We start from the raw sequence: 22,467 nt of genomic DNA, 5'->3' as shown, positions 1-22,467 counted from the left end.
CAAGAGGAGGGGAACCGAAGTCCAGACGGGCCACAATTCAAGCCAGGTTGGAGAACTTGCCTTTTCTGCTTCACGGAAGCGTTCTGCCATGCCACAGACTACACAAGGAACAAAAAAACCCAGAGACAGAACAGCCTGCGTTCCGTCTGGCTAATGATGCAAGTAAGTGCAATGTACGTAGGAAGAGGAAATTATCGTACACATATACACATATGGCTCGTAATATTTCTGCTTCAACAATGCAAAGGAGAAGGAGAGAGCAACAAAACATTCTCTCAACATCTGTGACTAACTGGGAGCTCCGCTGGATTTCCGTGCCGCACAGACATCCGTGGTATTCAGCCTTGGAGCTCAGTCTAGTTAATCTAAAGAAAAAAACACAATTACACAAAAATAACACTAAAAATATGTTTACTTATTGCAGCTGTCTCATGTATTTACAGTGCTTCCAGTAACGCTTTTTAAAACACCCTGTTAGCACCGTCGACAGCTATCGCTCACACTGACTGGAGTCACTGAGGTTCACAAGCTCGGCTCTGCCGCGGGGAAGCCGGTCAATCATGGAGCCTGCGGAAGCTGACAAGTGACAGCCACCCCTCCTAACCAAGGGACCCAGCCCTGCAGTGGCCCGCCCAAAAATAACCCTTTGTGTTACAGGGCGGGGAGGAAGGTCAGCATCTATTCAGGTAAGCCTTCAGACTTCTCTTTAGGTTTGGAAATGGTAAGTTAAGAAAGGAGGAAGATGGGTAACATCCTTCCTCCTTCAGTAAATTATTTCATTGCCTCAAGTCTCCTGAACAAGTTGCTGTGCTGCCCTGGTCAGGGAAAGATCAAGTATTTCTGCACAGAGCAAAGCTCAGCACATTTCACTGCAGCTGCCCTCAAGTTGAGCACCTGCAAAACACAGTCAAAGCACCGGGGCTTCCCCTTCCGTTTGTGTAGGGTCTAGGATCACACAGCAAAAAAGGGAAGAGGATCTGTGCCCTCCATGCAGCTTCTAAACCTACACAACACAGCCAAAGCAGGACTTGGCTGCCAGGCAACCCCACAAAAAAGAAAAAGAAAAAAAAACATACCAAAAAGCAAAGCTCCTAACCACCCCACTGCAGCGAGATTTTCTGATGCCTTTTCCTGCTCCTTTGGCAATTTCAACTTTCAAACCACTCTCAGCTCTGACGTTCCTCCCACCCTGCCACAGAGAGGCCTCAGTGACTTGTGAGCACACACTCCTCCCACCCCGTACCACCACCTTTCTCCTTAAGGCTGTCTGACCTTATCCTTGTACTCACTGCTCTTTTCCAGCGTCCCTAACAACCTTCTGACAGAGCGGCCATTCCCTCTGCTGCTTTCTTTACAGCTACATCGCTTCAGCCGCCCCTACTGAACAATCCCCCTCTTCTCCCTGTTTCTCCAACCCTCAGCTGAGCCCTCTGCTCCGCAGCCCAGCTCCCCTCACCCCCTCTCAGTGTTCAGCCCGTTAATACCTTCTGCTTCTCTGCTGGTTCAGGCCCTTTCCCTCCTGAAGGGATTTCCCCCAGCGCTGTGCATTTCCATTCCTGCCTTCCCCCTAATCGCACTGAGCTTCCTTTAGCCAGGCGCGCGGGAGGACAGAACAGCAATCAGCAGCTCGCTCACCTTTAATCCACTTCTCCGGGCATCTCACAAGTGCAGAAACCTGAATATCACCTCTGTAAGCTCTGCAGTGCTAACCTCACCTCTCCCCTGCCCACATCAATGCTCAACTCACAGCCTTGCCAAGCCAACCCTCCCAAACCCGGACTCTTCCTAGTTTCTCTGCAGCAAGAAGGCAGACAACATATAAAGAGACGTCTAAAGAGTTGTTTGTTCCAGCCAGCAGCGCTTTTCCTTCAGTCACATCGCTACTCCCAAGGCGCTTGTCTTTCTTCCAAACAGTTAAAAGGTTCCTTTGACCCATACGCTTTACTCCCGACCTTTTGTTTCTCTTCCTCTCTCGAGGCTGTACACAGCATTTTACTTCATCCAGATCACAAGATCACAAGCAGATCGCCCAAGGATGAGATCTGAGGGTCTCCTCTGCGGCCTCCCACGCTGCCACCCCCCTCGCCATGCTGCAGCAATCCCAGCTCCAAGCCGGGTAATTTTAGAGCACCAGCTCCCTTTTGTCATGCCTGCTTGGGTCCCAGCAGACGAGCAATAACACGAGGTCACATTCGTAGCCATGCTCTGTCACAGCACAGATAGTTCAGCAGCTGAAGCTTAGAATTAAAACTGCTCTAAATGGGGTGACAAAAAGCTTTCTTAACCCCGACAAAAGGACCTCCAAAGGGAGGCTGCATACAAGTTCGTGACTTCACACTAACAGGCAGAGAATCTTATTTGCGGGAGCAGTAATTGGGCATGCTGGTTTTGATCACCTACAAAGGCAGCATAGCAGGTTATTTCCTTTACTCCACACCAATGTTATCTCAAGTCACCTCGGTCTAAAAACAGAGAAAAAAAGTCAGAAGTAATCTCCAAAAGCGATTTTGAAGAACAAAGAGGAAAAACTAAGATCCAAAAATCCTTCTTCCGCCAGCAGATTTCTTAAAAATGATTAGCCTGACCGTGCATCAGGGTTCCCTGCACAGACACCCCAGCTCCCACAAATCCAGCGCAACCTTGGCCAAGATATTTGGGCCCCCAGCCTCCCATCCGAGCAGCTCTTTTATAACTCATCACTTTGACATTCCGTCCTCTGCAAGCCTTAACCGACTCCAAATTGTTCTGTACTCGGTTTCTTCCCAGGGGACCGATTCCCCTTTTCCCTTGGAAGGAGCCTTAACACACAAAATGTCTTCTTGCTTCCAGATTTTCAGAGAGAACTGAGAAGTTACCCCACTACAAAAACAAACCCTACCTTTTATTTTAGCCTACGGCAAAAGCACTGAAAGCCTGACATTTGGCATGGATAGAGCCCTAATTAAAACTACTGCCCCTTCCTAAAGTTAGAGGAAAACAGGGTTGGGACCGGGTTATTGTTTGCGAGCATGCTCAGCAGCTTTGAAGGTTTTGGCATCAAGTAATGGAGCCCTGCTTCCTCCCTGACATCACCGCACGTTCTCCCTGCATGAGCAGAGCAGCGCAGTGACACAGTAACAGGTTTCGCTGCTACAATTCCTCCTGGTGAAGGCAGGCTGAGCACACACGGACACAGCACCACGCAGAACGCCCCCGCGCAGGGGCTGTGCAGCGGGTCCCGGACCCTGCCCATTTCCTGGCTGCACCCCCAGAGCCCTGCCCGCTCCCCGGCACCCTCCTCCAAAAACAAACTACAAGAAACACTCTGTGCAGAGCGGGCCCGCTCCCCCTCCCGAAACAGGAGCTCCAGGGCCCAAGCGGCCCGTTCCGGCACTGCCTCCGAGGCGTTTCTTTGTTCGGCGAAGGCACCGGCCATGCCCCGGCGGGACCCGGGAACCGTCCCGGGGGGAGCGCAGAGCCCGGGAGCCCCGCGGGCAGCCCGCAGCCGCCCCGGCCGCAGCCCGGCCGCTGCCTTTTGTTCCCGTCCCGCCCCCGATCGCCATCGGCCGCCGCCGCCCGGCCCGAGCGGGGCCCTCGCGGCCTGGCCAGGGCCGGGGGCGGCCCCGGGGGTCCGCGCTGCGCCCGCCGCCGGCCCCGGGTCACCTTGGGGCGGCCCCCGGCGAGCACAAAGCCCCGGCGGGGGGGCGGCCGCGCGGCCCCGAGGGGCCTCCCCCCGGCGCCGTTCCCGGGGCCGCCCCCGGCCGTTACCTGGAAGTCCCGGTCCTCGTTGAAGCGGGAGAACCTGTCGGCCATTTTGCGGCGCCGCCGCCCGCCCCGGCCCGGCCCGGCCCGGCCGCCGCCTCCCCTCAGCGCCGCGGCGCCCGCCTCGCCCCGCCCCCTCCGCGCCCCGCGCACGCGCCCCGCGGCGGGCGGGCTTGGACGTCACGACTCGGCCCCTCCAGGAGCCGCCCCCCGCCCCGCGCATGCGCCGCCGGCCCTCCGACGGAGCCCGCAGGCCGCAGGAGCCGCCGGCGCCCTGCGCGGGGCGGGCCTTCCCGCCCTCGCGACGCGGACCAATGGGGATGCGGCAACGTCTTGAGTGATAGCAGGGAGAGCCAATAGGAGCGCGGGCTCGGTTAACCGCTGCTGAGGGCGTCGTTGGCTGTGGGGGGGTGCGCGTTCCCTCAGATGGGCGGCAGGGGGGCGGCGGGCGGGCGGCCGGGGGTGGATCCCGCGGTGCTTTCGTGCCCTGAGGGGGCTCGCGGTGCCCGGCCCGAGGGCAGCCAGGCGGTGTGCCGCGCTGCTGGGAGCCGGCCCTGAGGGCACCCCTGAGGCTGTGTCGCGGTGCCGGGGGCTGGCAGCTCGCAGCTTTCCTGTCCCGTGCCACCGCTGCCTGCGGGCACGGTGCCTGTGCCGCCGGCTCTGCAGCCCCGGCCGCGGGCACAGCGGCTCCCGCCTGCCTCCGTCCGTGCCGTTCCCGTCTCTCGCCACGGGTCCCGCTGCCCACAGCCTGCTGCGTGCTGCCTCTGCTGCCCTGTCACAGAACCACGGAATTGCTGGGTTGGAGGAGACCTCCAAGATCATCGACTCCAACCTCTGACCTAACACTAACAGTCCCCACTAAACCATATCCCTAAGCTCTACATCTAAACGTCTTTGAAGACTTCCAGGGATGGTGACTCCACCACTGCCCCTGGGCAGCCTGTTCCAATGTCTAACAACCCTTTAGGTAAAGAAGTTTCTCCTAATACCCAACCTAAACCTCCCCCGGCACAACTTTAGCCCATTCCCCCTCGTCCTCTCAACCAGGCACATGGGAGAACAGGCCAACCCCCACCTCGCTACAGCCTCCTTAAGGTACCTGTAGAGAGCGATAAGGTCGCCCCTGAGCCTCCTGTTGTCGAGGAAGGCAGTTAGAAAGGGGCCTGACCAGCCTGTACCACGCCACGTTACCTGTCCGTGAGGCAGGAGCCCCGTGGCTACACGCCCTGCACAGTGTCCTGCAGGGCCTCACCTACCGGCCATGACCGGGTGCAGGGGGTTATGAAGTGGTGGCTGCATGGGAAGCCTCCAACGCGCCCTGTTGCCGTGCTTGTGAGAGAGCTGGCTTCATCTGTCAGCACCCCGCAGTGTGCGCTGTGCTGCCAGGACTCCGCCTGGAGCTCCTCAGACCTTGCCAGGAGGGATGCCGTTCTCATCCCCCTGCACCACCCTACAGAAATCCCCCAAGGAAATTCTCTGATTCCTGACTCTCTCCACCTCTGCCAGAGGCTGGGACCAGTCAGCCCGTGTTTGTGCTGCTGGCAGCAGTGCTGAAGCAGTCTGCTGCCCTGTCTGTAGGCCTTGTCATCACGAGCTGGGCCCTCCGCATCGCCTGGTGTCTGGGAGGGCTTTGCCAATCAGGAGAAAACTTTGGACCCTGTCCCCAGCCATCCCAATTTGTTCTGCCTGGGTGCCAAGCAGGACAGGGCACTGCTGCACAGCTTTGCCCCCCTCATCCTCCTCCCAAAACCCCGTTGGGAACCTCCAGGTGAGTTTCCCACTGTCAGGACCAGCAGTGGCCTCAGTAAACCCGTGCTCTGCAAGCATCACCCCCAAACAGAGGCAGGGACACAGCCCCTCGGAGCTGGCACCTTGCAGAGTGACTGCACGGCCGGCTGCAGGGGGGCAGAGGGGACTGGGTGTGAGGTGACAGCAATGATGCACGGAAATGGGGCCAGACTAACAAGGCAGGGAGTGGACTTCTAACACCCATTTTTCTTCTACCCCTGCTGACAAAGCTGGGCCTGACCCTGCCCTCAGGCACTTCTTGTCGCCGTGTGGAAATCAGCTGAAGCTGTGCCTGTCCGTGCTCTACTCCCAAAACGCCGCAGTGCCAGGGCTCACCCCTCTCCTCCTGCATCAGGTCTGTGTCCAGGCCCCTTCCCGGAAAGCCTCCTGGGCAAATCCCTGCTGCAGCCGTGGCACGTGGGCAGCGTGGGCAGATGGAGCTGGGGAAGCTGCTGTGTGCCATCCCTGCAGGCAGGGATTTTTGGAGAGGAGCCTTCCAGGCGGTTCTTCCTCATCTCCTTCTGGGCGGGGAGCTGCGCCCTGCACCAGCATCATCCCTGCTGAGCGGGGACAGCATCACAGAACGGCTGGGGCTGGAAGGAACCTCTGGGGATCACCTGGTCCAACCCCTGCCGAGCAGGATCACCTGGAGCACCTTGCGCAGGATGGCATCCAGGCACGTTTTGAATATCTCAAAGATAATATCTTTTGAATATCTCTGGAGAAGGAGACTGCACAGCCTCCCTCGGCATCCTGTCCCAGTGCTCTGTCACCCTCACTGTAAAGTGCCCCTTTTACTGAGCCGGAACCTCCTGTGCTTCAGTTTGTGCCCGTTGCCTCTTGTCCTGTCACTGGGCACAACTGAGAAGAGACCGGCTCCATCCTCCCGACACCCTCCCCTCAGATATTTATACACATTGGTGAGGTCTCCCCACAGTCTCCTCTTTTTCAGGCTAAACAGGCCAGTTCTCTCAGCCTGTCCCTGTACAACAGGTGCTCCAGTCCTCTCATCACCTCCGTAGCCCTCCTCTGGGCTCTCTCCAGTAGTTCCATGTCCCTCTGGTACTGGGGAGCCCAGAACTGGGCACAGGACTCCAGGTGTGGCCTCAGCAGGGCCGAGCAGCTGGGGAGCATCACCTCTCTGGAGCTGCTGGCAATCCTTCCCAATGCAGCCCCGCATCCCGTGGGCCTTCTTGGCCACAAGGGCACGTTGCTGCCTCCCGGTCAGCCTGCTGTCTGCCAGGACCACCAGGTCCCTCCCTGCAGAGCTGCTCTCCAGCAGGTCACCCCCCAGCCCGTGCTGGTGCTTGGGGTCATTCCTCCCTAGGTTTTGGGGTCATTCCTCCCGACGCTCTCTGCTCCCCCGGCCTCCCCGCCTCCAGGCGTGATGGCTGCATTTCGGGGGGGGGGGGGGGGGTTCTGCTTCCCCCTGCCCTTCGGGACCTGGCGCCACCCGCAGCGAGCGGCCCTGTGCTCGGACACGCGTGTCCGCGGCCTCTCCACCCGTGGGGCCGGGGGCTGCGCCCTGCTCCTGCTCGGCCCCCACGAGAGGGAGCTCCTGCTCCAGGCAGGGCTGCGCCGGGGGCAGCGGGACCCTCGCCGTGGGCCCCCCGGGCTGCTCCCCCGGCAGGGATGGGGCCACGCGGAACAGCCCCACACACACCTGGGGTCGGGGACGGGAGAGGGCTGGGGAGATGGAGCTCCCACGCACGCTTTTGGGGTCAGGGACGGGCGGCAGCCCCTCGGTTCGGGGTGCGGCACCGGGGAGATGGGTCCCACGATCCAGGGTGGCTCTAAGGACCGGGGACACGGCTGTGGGGCTGAGTCCCTTCTGTGGCTTACGTCCCTTGTCAACGTGGCACCCCGTCTTGCTGGGTTCATGTTTGCTTTTGTAAGGTTGTTGGGAGGGGGAAGAGACTTGGCCCTGCCAGCTTGGACTTTGGTGTGAGGGGGGATCTGGCACCCCAGGGTGCCCCCACCAAGCAGCTGGGTGCCCTCTGCGATGTTGCTTGAGGCACAGCCTGGCCTGGTCCCCCACCACATGGGTCGGCAGGGGACACCGGTGGCTCCTGTCCTTCCCCAGCCTGGCCTTGCCCCGTGCCTCAGTTTCCCCTCAGCACTGACGGCCTTGGTCAGGGCCCAGCTGTGGCAACAGGGAACTGCAGCAGGGACCAAGCTCGCCTTGGGGTGCCAGCCCCGGGAGCACTCACGTCCCCAGGGGTGAGCTCCCTGCCCATGTGCTCCGTGCACACGCGGTGTGCGAGCGCATGGGGACACGCGAGGCACCAGCGGCGCCTTCGCCTGCGTGCCTGGGAGGTGGCAGCGTGCGCGTGGCAGCACACACCTCCACGTGTGAGCGGCCCGTGTGCGTGTGTGTGAGCAGGGGGAGCCCGGAGCTGCTGCCTGGGAGCGCGGGAGGCCCCTTCCTGCAGGGCCGGGCCAGGCGCGAGGGGCTGGAGGAGGAGGCCCGGCAGAGGCCGCCTGGGCCCCCTCTGCTCTTGTAAAGCAGCTTTGTGCGGGGCTGGGCCCCAAGCTGCCGGCCCGGGCAGGGAACGGAGCCCGGGGGGGGCTGAGAAGAACAGCCCCACACCCCCCGGCTGTCCCCCACACCCTGTGCCCAGCGAGGATGTGCCCAGCAGGGATGTGTGCCCCACAGGGATGTGTGTGCCCCATGGGGATGTGTGTGTGTGTCCCCAGTGACAAATCTGTGGGGTGGCTCAGTATCTTCACCGGGCATGGGGACAGCTCAGTGTCCCCCCCTTGGGACGCCCCCAACCCGGTGGAGACAGTTGGGGTGGCTGCGAGATTGCCATGGGGCCAGCCTACAGGGGTGACTTGGGGTGGTGCTGGCACAGCTGGGGACAGGCAGGGCAGGGGACCCTGCGGGACAGCCTTTGCCCATGGCATGAGCACCTCGTGGCTGCTTGCCCCCCGTTCCCCCACTGTCCCCAGGGAGGGGTTTACAGCCCCTGGCACCCCTGGCCCCTGCCGCGGGTCATGGAGCATATAGCTCTGTCAAGGGACGAGTATAAATAGCAGCCAGTGCTGTCACCTCCTGTCACATGCCCACTGCTGGCAGAGTCCCCCCCCGGCATCTGTCAGGGCACAGCTGTTCCCGGGACAAGGAGGGACGGGCCACGCCATTGGGGCACCCGTCCCCTCCATGCACCCCTGCAATGGGCACCCCACCCCGGGTGCCACTGGGGCCACCCACAGGAAGGGGCCACGGCATGGGGGCACGCAGCCGGGACATCGCTCACTGCCTCGGGAACGCAGGGGACACATCCTGACCCAGCCCCGGGCTCCCCGTGGACACCCCATGAGCACATCTCCCTGCCAGCACCAGGGGCTTCCCTCCTTGGGGACCAGCAGGACATTTCTGACCCCAAACCAAATTAAAAAGGGGGAAACGTTGGAGTTGGCGGGGCTGCAAAGCCTCCCGGCAGCCCCCACCTTGTGCCGCCCACTCTCACGAGCAAAAATTGTCGCTGCTCAACCTGCCGCTCTAAAATACCCTGTCCTGACAGCGACAGCTGCGGGACCAGGCGGCGGATGCCTTGGGGACCCGCCGGGGGCGGCCGCTGCCCGCACGTCCCCATCCCGGACCGCGTGCCCCCTTCCTCCTTGTGATGCTCCCAGCGCCCATTTTGGGGGGCCCCGAGCACCCTGCCCCGCCAGGCCCGGCCCGCCGCCCCCTTCTCCCCGCCGGCCCGCGGCACCGTGCCCGCTCTGCCCCACGCGCCCGTCCTCCTGCACGGAGCCGGCCCCAGCCCGCCGCGGTGGCTGTGCCTTTTGTCTGCCCCCCCGGCCCTCCCCGAAGCCCCTAATCCATCTCTCGCAGCAGGAGATGCCTAAGCTGCCTTTTCATGCCGGCTCCTCCGCGCGCGAGCTCGCCGCGCTTTCAATACCGGGGCGCTGGCAGGAGATGTGTCGGACAAGCTCGAGGGATCCGTCCCCTGCCAGCAAGGTCAAGGTTGTGTGTAAGCCAGCTCCCCGCACGGCACGGCCCGTGGACGGGGCACAGCGGGGCCGGGGGCTGTGGTGGGGCTGGGGGAAGCCAAGCCCCAGCCCTCCCCACTGCACGGCCACGGCCAGGGGCAGCCGGCAGCGTCCCTCAGCCCAGCCCAGGGACCCCACCGAGGCCACCGAGGGTTGCCCAGCGCCCACCGGGGTGCCATGGGGCACCTCGCAGGGGGCACCCCACAGCTCTCTGCCAGGCTGCTCACAGACCCCCACCAGCACACGGAGACACTGCGGAGCATTAGACAGTGCAAACCAGTACGGCCCAGTGCAAACCAGCCCCTGAGAACCACTGCCCTCCCTAACACACAAGATAGAGCAGGAGCATGGAGCAACAAAGCTTCACACGGGTGTGCACACATAGACGTGTGTGTGCCAACACGCACACACAGACAGAAGCACACACACAGGTACACACCTCTGCATGCAGACACACACATGTGCACGCAGACACGTGTGCAAACACGCCTGAAGCTGTTTCACACACGCATCCCCAGCGCTCCCACCCCCAGCTCCCCTGGAGCCCCTGGTCATGCCTCCACATTCCCCCACACTCTCCCCTCCCACCGGGGCATCACACGTGTGCACGCTTGTACATGCGTGTGTGAGCACGTGTGCATGCTTGTACACGTGTGTGTGTGTGTGTGTGTGTGTGTGTGTGTGTGTGTGTGTGTGCGTGCCACCCCTGCAGGGGTGCAGCCAGCCCCCGGTGCCCATGCTGGGGCCCCCTCAGTTCCCTTGGTGACAGCCCCCGGCCTCCGCTGGCACCTTGAGCCACAGCCAGCCAGGCCTTTTGTGGCTGGCTTTTAATTAGCGGCTCTTAAGTGTGAAACAAAGCCGAGGGCAGGGGCCGGAGGGTGGGGGGGGGTAAGGGGGGCTTCCTCTGAGCTGCCGAGGACCCCTGGGGCCACCCGCAGCAGGTCTCCGTCCCGCTGTCCCCAGCACGGCTGCTCCGCGCCCCGCTTTCTGCATCGCCCTCCTCCGTGCCTTTCCCCAGGGCTGGAGGGGGAACCTGGGCACAGCCGGGTCTGATTCCTCCCCCCAAACCAAACCAAACGAAAACGAAACAAAACAAACAAACAGAACACAGCTAAACTGGGTCTCCCTCGTGGGCTGGGTGCTGCTCGTAGGGCTGCCAGAGCTCCCTGCTGGCTTCCTGCTGTGTCCCCATCCACAGGCCTGCCGGCACCCCGATGGCTGGAGAGTCTGGGGATTGGGGGGGGGCAGGGACTGTACCAAGCTCTGGCAGGGCCACCAGGGCCACCGGGTGCAGCCCCTCTGGAGGTGGTGGCACCCACGGGCCCCCCCATGGGGACCTCAGGGTGCTGGGGGCAGGGGCAGGCAGCTCTGGGTGCCCCCCAGCACCCCCAGTACTGCAATGGGACGAGGCCAGAGCGGGGGAGCGGGGCAGTGTGAGTCCCTGGGAGGGGGACGAGGGGAAGTGGCGAGCAGGAGGGACCTCCCGCGGTGTTCCCTGGGCCCCCCAGGAGGGCTCAGCACCCTCACCGTGTCCCCAAGTGTCCCCAGGGCCCAGAGGTGCTGGGGACCCCCTGTCCTGAGCCACCAGCACCCGGGAGAAGGGGGGATGCCATGGGACAGCCCCCAGCTGGGCACAGCATTCCCCCCCACACCCCGTCGGAAGCCAAAATCCAAACTTTTAAGAAGCCAAATCCTGAACTTTTAGGAAGCCAGGCTCACGTGGCTGTGCAGACACCTCCGCGCCACCACCGTCCCCCAGCGGGGATGAAGCGTGGCGGTGGGGTACTCCGGGGGTGCCACCACCCGGCCCCATTCCCGTCCCTCTGAGGGGAGCCGGGGCCACCCAAAACAGCGGGACGGGACCGAGTGACCCCGCGGGAGGCCCAAATCCGGCCCCGCTCCGGCCCCCGCAGCCGGCGCCTCGCCAGCCTCCGCGGACGGGGCCTGGTGCCGAGGTTCCCCGGGGGTCCCGGAGCCACCCCCGGGTGCCGCGGGCCCCTGAGGACGTTTGGCCCCGCGGTGCCACCGCCACGGCTGGGGCCGAGGGACGTGGGACCCCCGGCAGGACAGGCGGGGGGGGGGGGGGGGTCCCTGACACCCCTCGGGGCCGAGCCATTGGCAGGGGGCCGGGAGGGCTGCTGGGGCGCGCGTCCCCCACGGCTTTGATTTTTTTACATTTTTATTTGAAATTTTATTTTACTTATTTTCTGGAGCTCCCCCCCTCGCCCCCCCCCCCCCCCCCCCCGCCGCCCTTCCCCTCGGCCGGGAGCCGCGCAATGGTTTCAATTACGCTCTGAAAAGCAGTGGGGCCCTCTTTTCAAGGCAGCCGGGGCTGCTCCTGCTCACAACAAAAGCTTAAGTTACAGGAAAGGGAGAGCGAGGGAGGGAGGAGGGAGGAGGCAGCCGGGGGAGGCAGCCCCGCGCCGGAGGACGGGGCCGGGGCCGGCGCTGGGAGGCCGCCCGCTGGCCCCTGCCGGACCCGGGGGGGCCCCCCCCGGCCCCCTCCCGCCGCCCCGTTTTGGGGGTGTCCCCCCCCTTTCCACCCCAACCCCCCCCTGCCCCGGGGATCCGCGGGGGGCCCGATCCTGCCCCGCTGCCCCCCCGGGGGCCCCGAGGCGGCTGGGGGGGGGCTGGGGGGGGGGGGGGGGACACCCCCAGGGAAGGGAAATTCCGCCCCCCAAAATCCTCGGTGCTCCCCCCAAAAAGCAGCTCCCCCCCCCAAGGAGGGGGGTCAAGGCTCGGGTGGGGGGGCGGGGAAGTTTCGGAGCACGGAAAAGTTTTGGGCGGGGGGGGTGGGGAGGGGGGGAGGGGAGGGGCCCGGTGCCCCCCGGTGCCGGCTGGGGGGGGGGGGGGGGGGGGGGGGGGTGGGGGGGTGCAGGGGGGGGTCAGAGGGGGCCGGGGCGGGGGGCGGGGCTTCGGCGGCGTTTGAATGTGATTGGCGGGGCGGGGGGCGGGGCGGGGGGGGGCCGCTCCTCCCGGCGGGCCCGCGGCGCTGCCCCGCACAAAGCGGCGGCGGGAGGGGAGCGGGGAGCGGCCGCTGCGCTGCGCTGCCCCCCCCCGAGCGGCTCCGGGACCCCGGCAGCGGCAGCCCCCCCCCCCCCCCCCCCCGCCCCGTCCCGGGACCGCCCCTCCGGGACCAGCACACACCGGGCGGGCCCCCCCCTTTCCCCTCCCCGCCCCGGACCCCCCCTCCCTTTCCCCTTTTACCCTTCCCTTCCCCAGTACCGGGACCCCCCCCACCCCCCCCCACCCCTCCCCGAGCCCTCCGCTCCCCGGCACCATGCGGGGCCCCCCCCCGGCCCCGCGCTGCCGCCCTGGTGTGGCTGCTGCTGGGGCTGAGCGCGCCCGGCCGCGGCCAGCTGCACGGCGAGAAGGGCATCTCCATCCCCGACCACGGCTTCTGCCAGCCCATCTCCATCCCGCTCTGCACCGGACATCGCCTACAAACCAGACCATCATGCCCAACCTGCTGGGCCACACCAACCAGGAGGACGCGGGGCTGGAGGGTAGCACCAGTTCTACCCGCTGGTCAAGGTGCAGTGCTCGCTGGAGCTCAGTTCTTCCTCTGCTCCATGTACGCGCCCGTCTGCACGGTGCTGAGCAGGCCATCCCGCCCTGCCGCTCCATCTGCGAGGCGCGCCCGCCAGGGCTGCGAGGCCCTGATGAACAAATTCGGCTTCCAGTGGCCGGAGCGGCTGCGCTGCGAGAACTTCCCCCGGCACGGGGCCGAGCAGATCTGCGTGGGGCAGAACCACTCGGAGGACGGCGGCTCGCCGGCACTGCTCACCAGCGCCACGCCGCCGGCCGGCCAGGGCACGCCGGGCGCCCCTCGCTACGCCACCCTCGACCACCCCTTCCACTGCCCGCGGGCGCTGAAGGTGCCCAGCTACCTCAACTACAAGTTCCTGGGCGAGAAGGACTGCGCGGCACCCTGCGAGCCCGCCCGCCCCGACGGCCACATGTTCTTCAACGAGGACGAGATCCGCTTCGCCCGCATCTGATCCTCATCTGGTCCGTGCTGTGCTGCGCCTCCACCTTCTTCACCGTCACCACCTACCTGGTGGACATGCAGCGCTTCCGCTACCCCGAGCGGCCCATCATCTTCCTCTCGGCTGCTACACCATGGTGTCGGTGGCCTACATCGCTGGCTTCGTGCTGGAGGAGCGGGTGGTTTGCAACGAGCGCTTCCAGGAGGACGGCTACCGCACGGTGGTGCAGGGCACCAAGAAGGAGGGCTGCACCATCCTCTTCATGATGCTCTACTTCTTCAGCATGGCAGCTCCATCTGGTGGGTCATCCTCTCCCTCACCTGGTTCCTGGCCGCCGGCATGAAGTGGGGCCACGAGGCCATCGAGGCCAACTCCCAGTACTTCCACCTGGCTGCCTGGGCCGTGCCGGCCGTCAAGACCATCACCATCCTGGCCATGGGGCAGATCGACGGGGACCTGCTGAGCGGCGTCTGCTTCGTGGGGCTCAACAACATCGACCCGCTGCGGGGCTTCGTGCTGGCCCCGCTCTTTGTCTACCTCTTCATCGGCACCTCTTCCTGCTGGCTGGCTTCGTCTCCCTCTTCCGCATCCGCACCATCATGAAGCACGGCGGCACCAAAACCGAGAAGCTCGAGCGGCTGATGGTGCGCATCGGCGTCTTCAGCGTCCTCTACACCGTGCCGGCCACCATCGTCATTGCCTGCTACTTCTACGAGCAGGCGTTCCGCGAGCACTGGGAGCGCAGCTGGATCAGCCAGAACTGCAAGAGCCTGGCCATCCCCTGCCCGCTCCACTTCACGCCCCGCATGAGCCCGGACTTCACCGTCTACATGATCAAGTACCTCATGACTCTCATCGTTGGCATCACCTCGGGCTTTTGGATATGGTCAGGCAAACCCTGCACTCGTGGAGGAAGTTCTACACGCGGCTCACCAACAGCAAGCAGGGCGAGACGACGGTGTGACCGTGGCCCGCCGCTCACCCGGGGCTCTGTGTTTTTGGGGGTATTTTTATTTTTAGATTTATTAACGTCTAAGGGGTGTCTCTCTCTCTCTTTGATTTTTTTTTTTTTTTTGTAATTAAACCTGTAAATAGCATTTGTAAATTTAATTATATATTTCTATTTAAAACACATAAAAAAGAGGAAAAAAGGAGGAAAAACAAAACAGGAAAAAAACAAACAAACAACTGAACTGCCGAGAGCGTGAAGAGGCTGGGCTGGGAGCGGCGCCTCGTCCTCCCTATCTCCCCCTTCTTTTTGCTACCGAGGGTTTGGGGTTTTTTCCTGCCTTCCCTCCCCTCTCTGTGCCTTGGCAGCGGCCGGGCGGCGGAGCCGCAGCGGCGGATCTGCTGTTTGTCTTGGCCGGGGGTGCCGCTTGCCGTTGAACTTCCATAAAAGCCCGATCTGTGGCGGCTCTCCCCTGGCGGGGCGAGCTGGGGCGTCGCGGATACGTGGAAAATGGAGTGGGGCAAAAAAAAAAAAAAATCTCTTTTTTTTTTTTTTTTTTTTTCCAATCGCTGTTTGGAAACTTACCAAGAAAGGTTTGGGATTTTTTTTTTTTGGTTATTTTTTTAATCCCCACCTCCCCTTGCTGTCCCAACCCCCCCCCCCTCGGCCAACCCCCGCTTCGCTTTCCTTCCCAACTCCTTTTTAAAGCCGCGTCCTTTGCAAATACAAACGAGTAAAACAATCTGCTGACTTACTCCTAAAGGCTATTTTTTTATTCCCCAAATCAACAGTTGGGGGGTCGCCCATGAGTGCTGCTGGCAGGGGTGGCAGGAGGGTGTAAGGATCGGGGACCCCCCTGGGTTGGATTTTTGTGCCCTGTGTGTGAAGCAGCATCTCCCTCCAGCTGCAAACAAAGAGCTTTTGCAGAAGGAAAAAAAAAAAAAAAAAAAAACCTATTTCACAAAAACCAGAGGATTTCCCCGCTGCAGGGCACGCTTGCAGCAATGGGCTGGGAGCGCGGTGTCTGGGAGCGTGGTTGGGTGCCTCACCCCTGAAGGAAATAGCTCACATTTTCTGCAGGATTAGGTTTTTAGGCTGTGCCACGGGAGCTTGAAAACACGTGGAAAAGTCCACGTCCCGGCACTGCGGCTGGCCCCAGGTCAGTTCCCTGCAATTTGGGCTGAAAAAGAGAAATGAGGGATTTGGAGTCTTGTCCCGCAGCATCGCTGGCGGCGGCAGGGTACACAGCGCTCGGATTTACATTAAAAAACAAACCCAACCTTTCCCAAATGGAGAAAGTTTGGTGTTTGGGGGCATCCTGTGGTCTCCCCCAAACCAGCCCCAGCACCTCGAGGCAGCTTCGCCCCCCTGCGCCTTCAGGGACGCTTCTGGGTGTGGCCAAGAAAAGCTGTTTGAGCCAAGTTTCTCTCACCCCTTCCTCGGAAAAGCATCAGCCCAGGTGCTCTCCGAACACCACAAATCCTGTACACGCCAAATCCTGCATGCCCAAAAATTAAAAAAAAATAAATAAATAAATAAAATTGATTTGGGGCAGCTGCGGGTGAGAGCTGAAAGGGTTAAGGCAGCGCCTTGCGCGTCTCCAGTGCACATTTTGGAAAGGAAAAACTCTTTGGATCCGGTTTAATTTTCCAGCGATGAGCTGGGGGGGAGAGCAGGGGGGGGAAACGTCTCCAGGTCTTTTTTTTTTTTTTTTTTAAATTATTATTATTTTTTTCCCCCTCTACAGTTTGGAGCATCAAGCTGGGCTGGCCAGGGCCTTCTGGAAATAGGAATTTAAGCGGGGCTGAGTTCTTATTTCCGCGGCTGCTCCCGGGGACAAAACCCCGCAGGGCTGGGCATCCCGCCACCCCGAACCTCCACACCCCGTGGGCTTGGGCTTTTAACACCCCGCGCGTGCGTCCTCGAGGCGGGGGGAGAACACGGGGCGAGGGCTCCTAAAGGGAACCAGATGGGAGCGGGACCCCCCCAGCCCCCCCGGGGCCGCATCCAGCCCGGGTGCGGCAGCTGGTTCTTGTTACTTGCTCTGAGGAAGGCATCCGAGCCCTGCTCCGACCAAGACGGATCACACCCAGCTCCGCATCCCTTTGTGCTTTTTGGGATTTTTTTTTTTTTTTTTTTCCAGAGGCGAAACTGCAGTGCGCGAATCGCCAGGGGACAGAGCGGGGGGAATGTAAACTCTGCGGCCAGGAATGCAGGATCTGGCCTTTCTTAAAGCCTCCCGTGCCCCCGCTCAGCAAAACACAGCCAGCACCTCGCAGCTCACGTCGGGGGTGCCCCTGGGGGGTCTGCTCCCTGCCCCCCCCCCTCTCCCCGGGGTCTCCCAGCGTCTTGTGGGCACTGGGGTTTGAACCAAAAGGGGGAGTTTGTTCATATCCCGCCCTGCCTGCGGGCTGAGCCTGGGATCTCTCAGATAGCTTTTTTGGGGAGTTTTTTGGGGGTGTGAGTGGAGCAGGGAGGGAGCTGGAGGGTTGTGAGCAAAGCCCCCTGTATCCCCTCGCTGACCCCTGGTGCGTCACCCCAGGTCCAGCCTTGGGACAGGTCACCCAAAGGATGTCCCTACGGATGGGTCACCCCGGGCTCAGGGACCCCAGTGATGGGTCACCCTAGGGATGGGTCACCCCAGGCCCTCCTAACCCTGGGTCACCACAGGACGAGCTTGCCCCAGGTCACCCATAGGGCCAGGAGACCCCCCCCCAGCTGGTGGCAAAGCTGGGACATGGGACACTGGGTGCAACCCCTGCCAGCGCCCATGGGGGCCAACCCTGGGGGTCCCCACTGGGATTTTGGGGTGCTCAGCTGTGCTGACGCCATCCTCCTCTCCCTCTTCCAAGCAAAGTGAAGAGGCTGGGCCGGGGGGGGGCTTTGATGTCCGCTAATGAGCCCTGCTCTGTTTTCACAGCTGTCCCAGCACAGCAGAAGTCAATTAACCTCTCCCCCACCCCCGCCGGGCACCCACCGCTCGTCCCACTGGTGACATCGGTCTGTAGCTGACACCGGAGCTTTGGTGACCTCCCCAAAGCCTCGCTCAGGTTTTTGGTCTTTGGTGACATGGGGGTAACCCCCACAGCATCCTCCCAGCCCCAGCAAGGAGGAACTGGGAAAAGAACTGGTTGGACTGGGAGAAGTGTGGGTCAGGGATGTCCTGGAGGCCGCTGCCCCCTGACCCGTGAGGTCCCCTGGCCCATGGATTCCTCTGCCTCGCGGTCATGAAGTCTCCTGTCCCTGTCCCATGGGCTGTCCCATGCCCAGCCCTATTAGCAACCCTATCGTCATGGCCCATGTCTCCCCTGCCCCATGGAAGTCCTCACCCCTTGTCCCTGCCCCATGGCGACCAGTCCCAGCAGCTCAGCCCCAGGTGACAGTCCGGTTGAGGCCTGGGGGTCCATCTGTCATGCACCCCTAGTAATTAGGGACCTCCCTAATGAGGGTTGAGACACTATCCTACAGGGACACCGTCCCCATCCCACTGCCCTGCCTGAAAAAAGTGGGACCGGTGGGAGTGGGACCCTGGCTCCTGGAGGGTGTAGGGCAGGAGGGCACAGGGCTGCCTCCACCCCAACACCCTCCTGGAGCCCCCGGGACGAGGTGCTGTGATGCTCGGTCTCCTTCTCTGTGCCTTGCCTTGAGGACTCGGGACAAGCAGATGTGGTGCCCCTTCTTCATCCCAACAGCCCTCCTGGAGAAGGTGGGATGGATGGAGAAGGGAAGGGTAGACATGGGATGGATGGAACTGGGATGGAGGGACATGGGGTGGGTGGGAATGGAGATGGATGGAAGTGGGACGGAGGGACATGGGATGGAGGGACACAGATGAGTGGACATGGGATGGGCAGACACGACACGGGATGGGTGGACATGGGTGGGTGGATATGACACCCCACCTCCATCCAGAACCCCATCTAGAGAACGTGGGATGGATGCACAGGGGTGGGTGAACATGGGATGAGTGTCCATGGGACAGGAGGTCATAGGGTGCACAAACATGGGACAGCTGGACACAGGACGGTGGCACGGCACCCCACCTCCCTCCCCGCACCCACTGGGACCGTGCTGCCCCCCCTGCTCCAGGACCCTCGTCCCTGCCCTGTCCCCCTCCCGCTCCCCGGGGTGGCCGCGGCCGCGCGGGCTGTTCCGGCACAGCTGTCCCGTGGGGAGGAGGGCGCGGGGGCCGGGGCAGGAATTCGGCCTGGCCTGGGCAGCGAGCGGCGGCTCCGGAGACAGAGCCGCCTCTGAATGCGGGGAATGTTTTTGCAGCTGGAGTCGATTAGGGGAGGGCTCCGCGGCTTTATTAATCCCAGCGTTATTGCTCAAGAGGCGCGGGAGGGCGGGTGTGCGAGGGGGGAGGCGCTTGGGTGTGCGAGGGGGTGTGCAAGGGGGCGCGTGCAAGGGGGAGAGCGTGTGCAAGGATGGGGTGTGAGGGGGCGTGGGTGGGTGCAAAAACGGGCATGTGTGTGCAGATGAGTGTGCAAAGGGGAGCGCGTGTGCAAGGGGAGTGTGCACGCAATGGGAAGGCACTTGGGGGTGCAAGATGGGGTCTGTGCAAAGGGGAGCATGTGTGTGTGCAAGGGGGTCATGTGTGTTAAAGAGTGTGTGTGCAATGAAGAGTATGCATGTGTGAGCAGGGCATGTGTGCAATGAAGAGCACGTGTGTTCAAGGGGATCATGCACATTAAAAGGTGTGTGTGCAATGAAGAGCACATGTGTGTGCAAGGGGGCACAAGGAGTGTGTGCCTGAAGGAGAACATGTCCTGTATGCGTGCAGAGCGCTGTGTGCATTCAAATGGGGTGTGTGAGCGCACAGATGTGTGTGGGGGAGCACGTGCACACACATGTGCAAGGAGGGGACACACACCACAGACATGTGCTTGTGAGCGGGTGTGCAGACGTGTGCTCACCAGAGCAGCTGGAGGTGCACACCACCAAGCAGGCGCCTGGCATGGGGGGTGTGAGCAGACCAGTAGAGCCCATACATGTGCACGTATGTACACGCACACCTAGGCACAAGCACACGCTGTGCACATGCAACACGTTTATGCCCACACGTGCTCAGATGTGCACACACACATGCATGTACGGTGCAATGCTGCAGGCAAGTCTGCGTGCAAGCTTGCATACATGCCTGAACACATCCGCACACATGTGAACAGGCACACGCACGCATGCACACGTATGCACGTGTAAGCACACGCACACATGTGGGGGTTGTGCCCGGGAGGGAGGCTCCCCCCATGGAGGTTTCCCCACCGTGGAGGCTCCCCCCATGGCAGAGGCTCCCCAAGGGAGGCTCCCCCCACGAGGGAGGTCTCTGACCGTGGCCATTCCTCCATCACGGAGGATTTCCCCACCACGGAGGTTGCCCCACAGCAGAGGTTCCCCACAGCGGAGGTGTCCCTACAGTTGAGGCACCCCATGAGGGAGGCCTCCGCCGTGTTGGAGGGTTCCCCGTACGGGAGGTGCCCCTATGGCAGAGGTTTCCCCCACAGAAGAGGTTTATCTAAAATGGAGGTTTCCCTGATGAGGGAGGCTCTCCTCAATGAAGGGGGAAAGCCCCACAACAGAGGCTCACCCTACAATGGTGCTTCTCCCCGTGGTGGAGGTTTCCCTGATGACGGAGGTTCCACCATGACGGAGGTTTCTCTGACGATAGAGGCTCTCCACATGAAGCTTCCCCACAAAGAAGGCTCACCCTATGACGGAGTTTTTCCCCCGATGGAGGCTTACCTCGTGGTGGAAGTTCCCTCTCTGTGGAGGTTTCCCCAGGATGGAGGTTTCCCCCATGAGGGTTTCCCCGATGACAGAGCTTCTCCGTATCAGTTTCCCCCACAGTGGCTGTTCACCCACCCGTGCACTTTATCCCCGTGACGGAGATTTCCCCACAGCAGAAGCTCCTCACCATGGAGGCCTCCCTGAGGACAGAGCTTCCCCTAGATGCAGCTCCCCCCGGTGTGAAGGTGCCCCGACCCCAGCGCTTCCCCAGCACTTTTTGGGGCAGGGGTCGGGGCCTGTCAAGCCCTGGCGCAGCGGTGGCCGGCCGTGATCTCACCCGGCCCCATCCAGCTGCAGCAGGAGGACGCGAGGCTAAAAATACGCGGGGAGCCGCCGTGCCGGGCCCGAGCCAAGCCAAGCTAATGGAAGCGGCGTGGCCCCGCAGAGCCCCGCTGCCTCGGCCCCGGCCCCGCGGGTGTCCCCTCGCCCCAACACCCCTAGGGCTGGGGGACAGCCGTGAAGGGTGGGGACGTGGGGACATGGGGACGTGGGGCTGGGGACGTGGGGACGTGGGGCTGGGGACGTGGGGCTGCTCCAGGTGGGGCTCGGGAAGGGGCTGGCTGGTGGAGAAGGGGGCTGTGGTGGGATGGCGGCGGGAGGAGGCTCTGGGCTGGAGGCCACCGCGGTCTCCGCGGCCTCCCGGGGCCCTGGAGGTGGCTGTGGAGGACGCGTGGAGACGCCGCCGGGCGCTGTGCAGGCCGGCCTCGGGCAGGAGCTGCTCGGCCAGGGGGGAGCTGCGGGCTCTGGGAGGCTTGGGGCAGAAAGCTGGGATTTGGGCAAAAGGGAAACTGGGGGGGGGGGGGGGGGGGGGGTAGCAGAGGGGGGAAGAAGGCTGGGGCTGCTCCTGCCCCCAGCCTGTGCTGGCCTGTGGGGCTGCTCCCTGCTCCTTCCTTTTTCTTTTTCTTTTTTCTTTTTCTTTTTTTTTTTTCTTTTTTTCTTTTTTCTTTTTTCTTTTTCTTTTTCTTTTTTCTTTTCCTTTTGCTTTTCCTTTTTTCCTCTTTTTCTTTGTTTTCTCTTTCTTTCTTTTTCTTTTTCTTTTTCTTTTTCTTTTTCTTTTTCTTTTTCTTTTTCTTTTTCTTTTTCTTTTCCTTTTTCTTTTCCTTTTTCTTTTCCTTTTTCTTTTCCTTTTTCTTTTCCTTTTTCTTTTCCTTTTTCTTTTCCTTTTTCTTTCTTTTTTTTCTTTCATTTTCCTTTTATTTTTTCCCTCTTTTGCCCCTTTTTCTTTCTTTTTTTTCTTTCATTTTCCTTTTTTTTATTTTTTTTTCTTTTATTTTTTATTTTCCTTTTGCTTTTCTTTTTTCCTCTTTTCCTCTTTTTCCTCTTTTTCTTTTCCTTTTCCTTTTTCTTTTTATTTCCTTTTCCTTTTCCTTTTTTCCTCTTTTTTTTTCTTTTTCCTTGTCTTTGTCTGTTTCTTTCTCTATTTCCTTCTCCATTTTTTCTTTCTTTTTTTTAATTTTATTTTTTTTATTTTTTATTCTTTCTTTTCTTTTTCTATTTTTTCTATTATTTTTTCTTTTTTCATTTTTTTCCCTTTTCCCTTCCCTTCCCTTCCCTTCCCTTCCCTTCCCTTCCCTTCCCTTCCCTTCCCTTCCCTTCCCTTCCCTTCCCTTCCCTTCCCTTCCCTTCCCTTCCCTTCCCTTCCCTTCCCTTCCCTTCCCTTCCCTTCCCTTCCCTTCCCTTCCCTTCCCTTCCCTTCCCTTCCCTCTTTTTTCACTCTTCCTCCATCTCATTTTTCTTCTTCCTTCCTTTTCCCCCTCCCTCCCCTCTCCGCCCTTCCTCCCTCTCCCTTTACGCCCCTGCACAGCCCCCAGTCCGCAGCCCCACAGGCCAGGGGCCTGCTGGTGTCAGGACAGTCCAGGCGCACACCGCGCCGTGCACACTTGCTCACCAATCCATGTGTGTGCGCCACATGTTGCAGCACAGTCACTGCACGTGCGCCTGTGCACGCATGTGCAGATAACATGTGTGTATGCATACATGCACCCACACATGGGTGCGGGGGGCTGCACATGGCATGCACGTGTACAGCCCCCACGTGCACACCGCCAGCTCTACATGCAAAGCCCACCTGTGTGCATGCACACACTGCACACACTGCACACACTGCACACACTGCACACACTGCACACACCATGCACACACTGCACACACTGCACACACTGCACACACACTGCACACACCAGGCGTGCGCACACCACCCACGTGTGCACACAA

At 61.4% G+C, this 22,467-nt stretch overlaps 2 protein-coding genes across 6 annotated transcripts in view; one reads left to right on the top strand and one right to left on the bottom strand.

Annotated features, from left to right (window-relative positions):
* GPATCH8 (G-patch domain containing 8) overlaps nt 1-22,467 on the bottom strand; it is a 76,002-nt gene that overhangs the window by 51,439 nt on the left and 2,096 nt on the right. For 2 of the 5 annotated variants that reach the window (XM_068660893.1, XM_068660892.1), the window contains exon 1: nt 3,748-3,809. Coding sequence is in view for 2 of the 5 variants with exons in the window: in XM_068660891.1 (XP_068516992.1) it covers nt 3,748-3,792 (45 nt within the window). In the remaining 3 variants the exon portion in view is untranslated. Of the gene's footprint in view, nt 1-3,747; nt 3,906-22,467 lie in introns of those variants that run through there. The other 3 variants (XM_068660891.1, XM_068660890.1, XM_068660898.1) reach the window with 3 other exon arrangements.
* FZD2 (frizzled class receptor 2) lies at nt 12,764-15,221 on the top strand. Its single transcript, XM_068660984.1, is given in 5 exon segments — nt 12,764-13,521; nt 13,524-13,637; nt 13,640-13,804; nt 13,807-14,070; nt 14,073-15,221. Coding segments are annotated over 5 exon segments (1,488 nt in total). The 5' UTR covers nt 12,764-13,100; the 3' UTR covers nt 14,597-15,221.

The sequence above is a fragment of the Anas acuta genome, chromosome 25, assembly GCF_963932015.1.
Source record: "Anas acuta chromosome 25, bAnaAcu1.1, whole genome shotgun sequence".
Classification (NCBI taxonomy): Eukaryota; Metazoa; Chordata; class Aves; order Anseriformes; family Anatidae; genus Anas; species Anas acuta.
The sequence above is the reverse complement of the archived record's forward strand: the minus strand, read 5'-3'. Positions and strand labels throughout refer to the sequence as shown.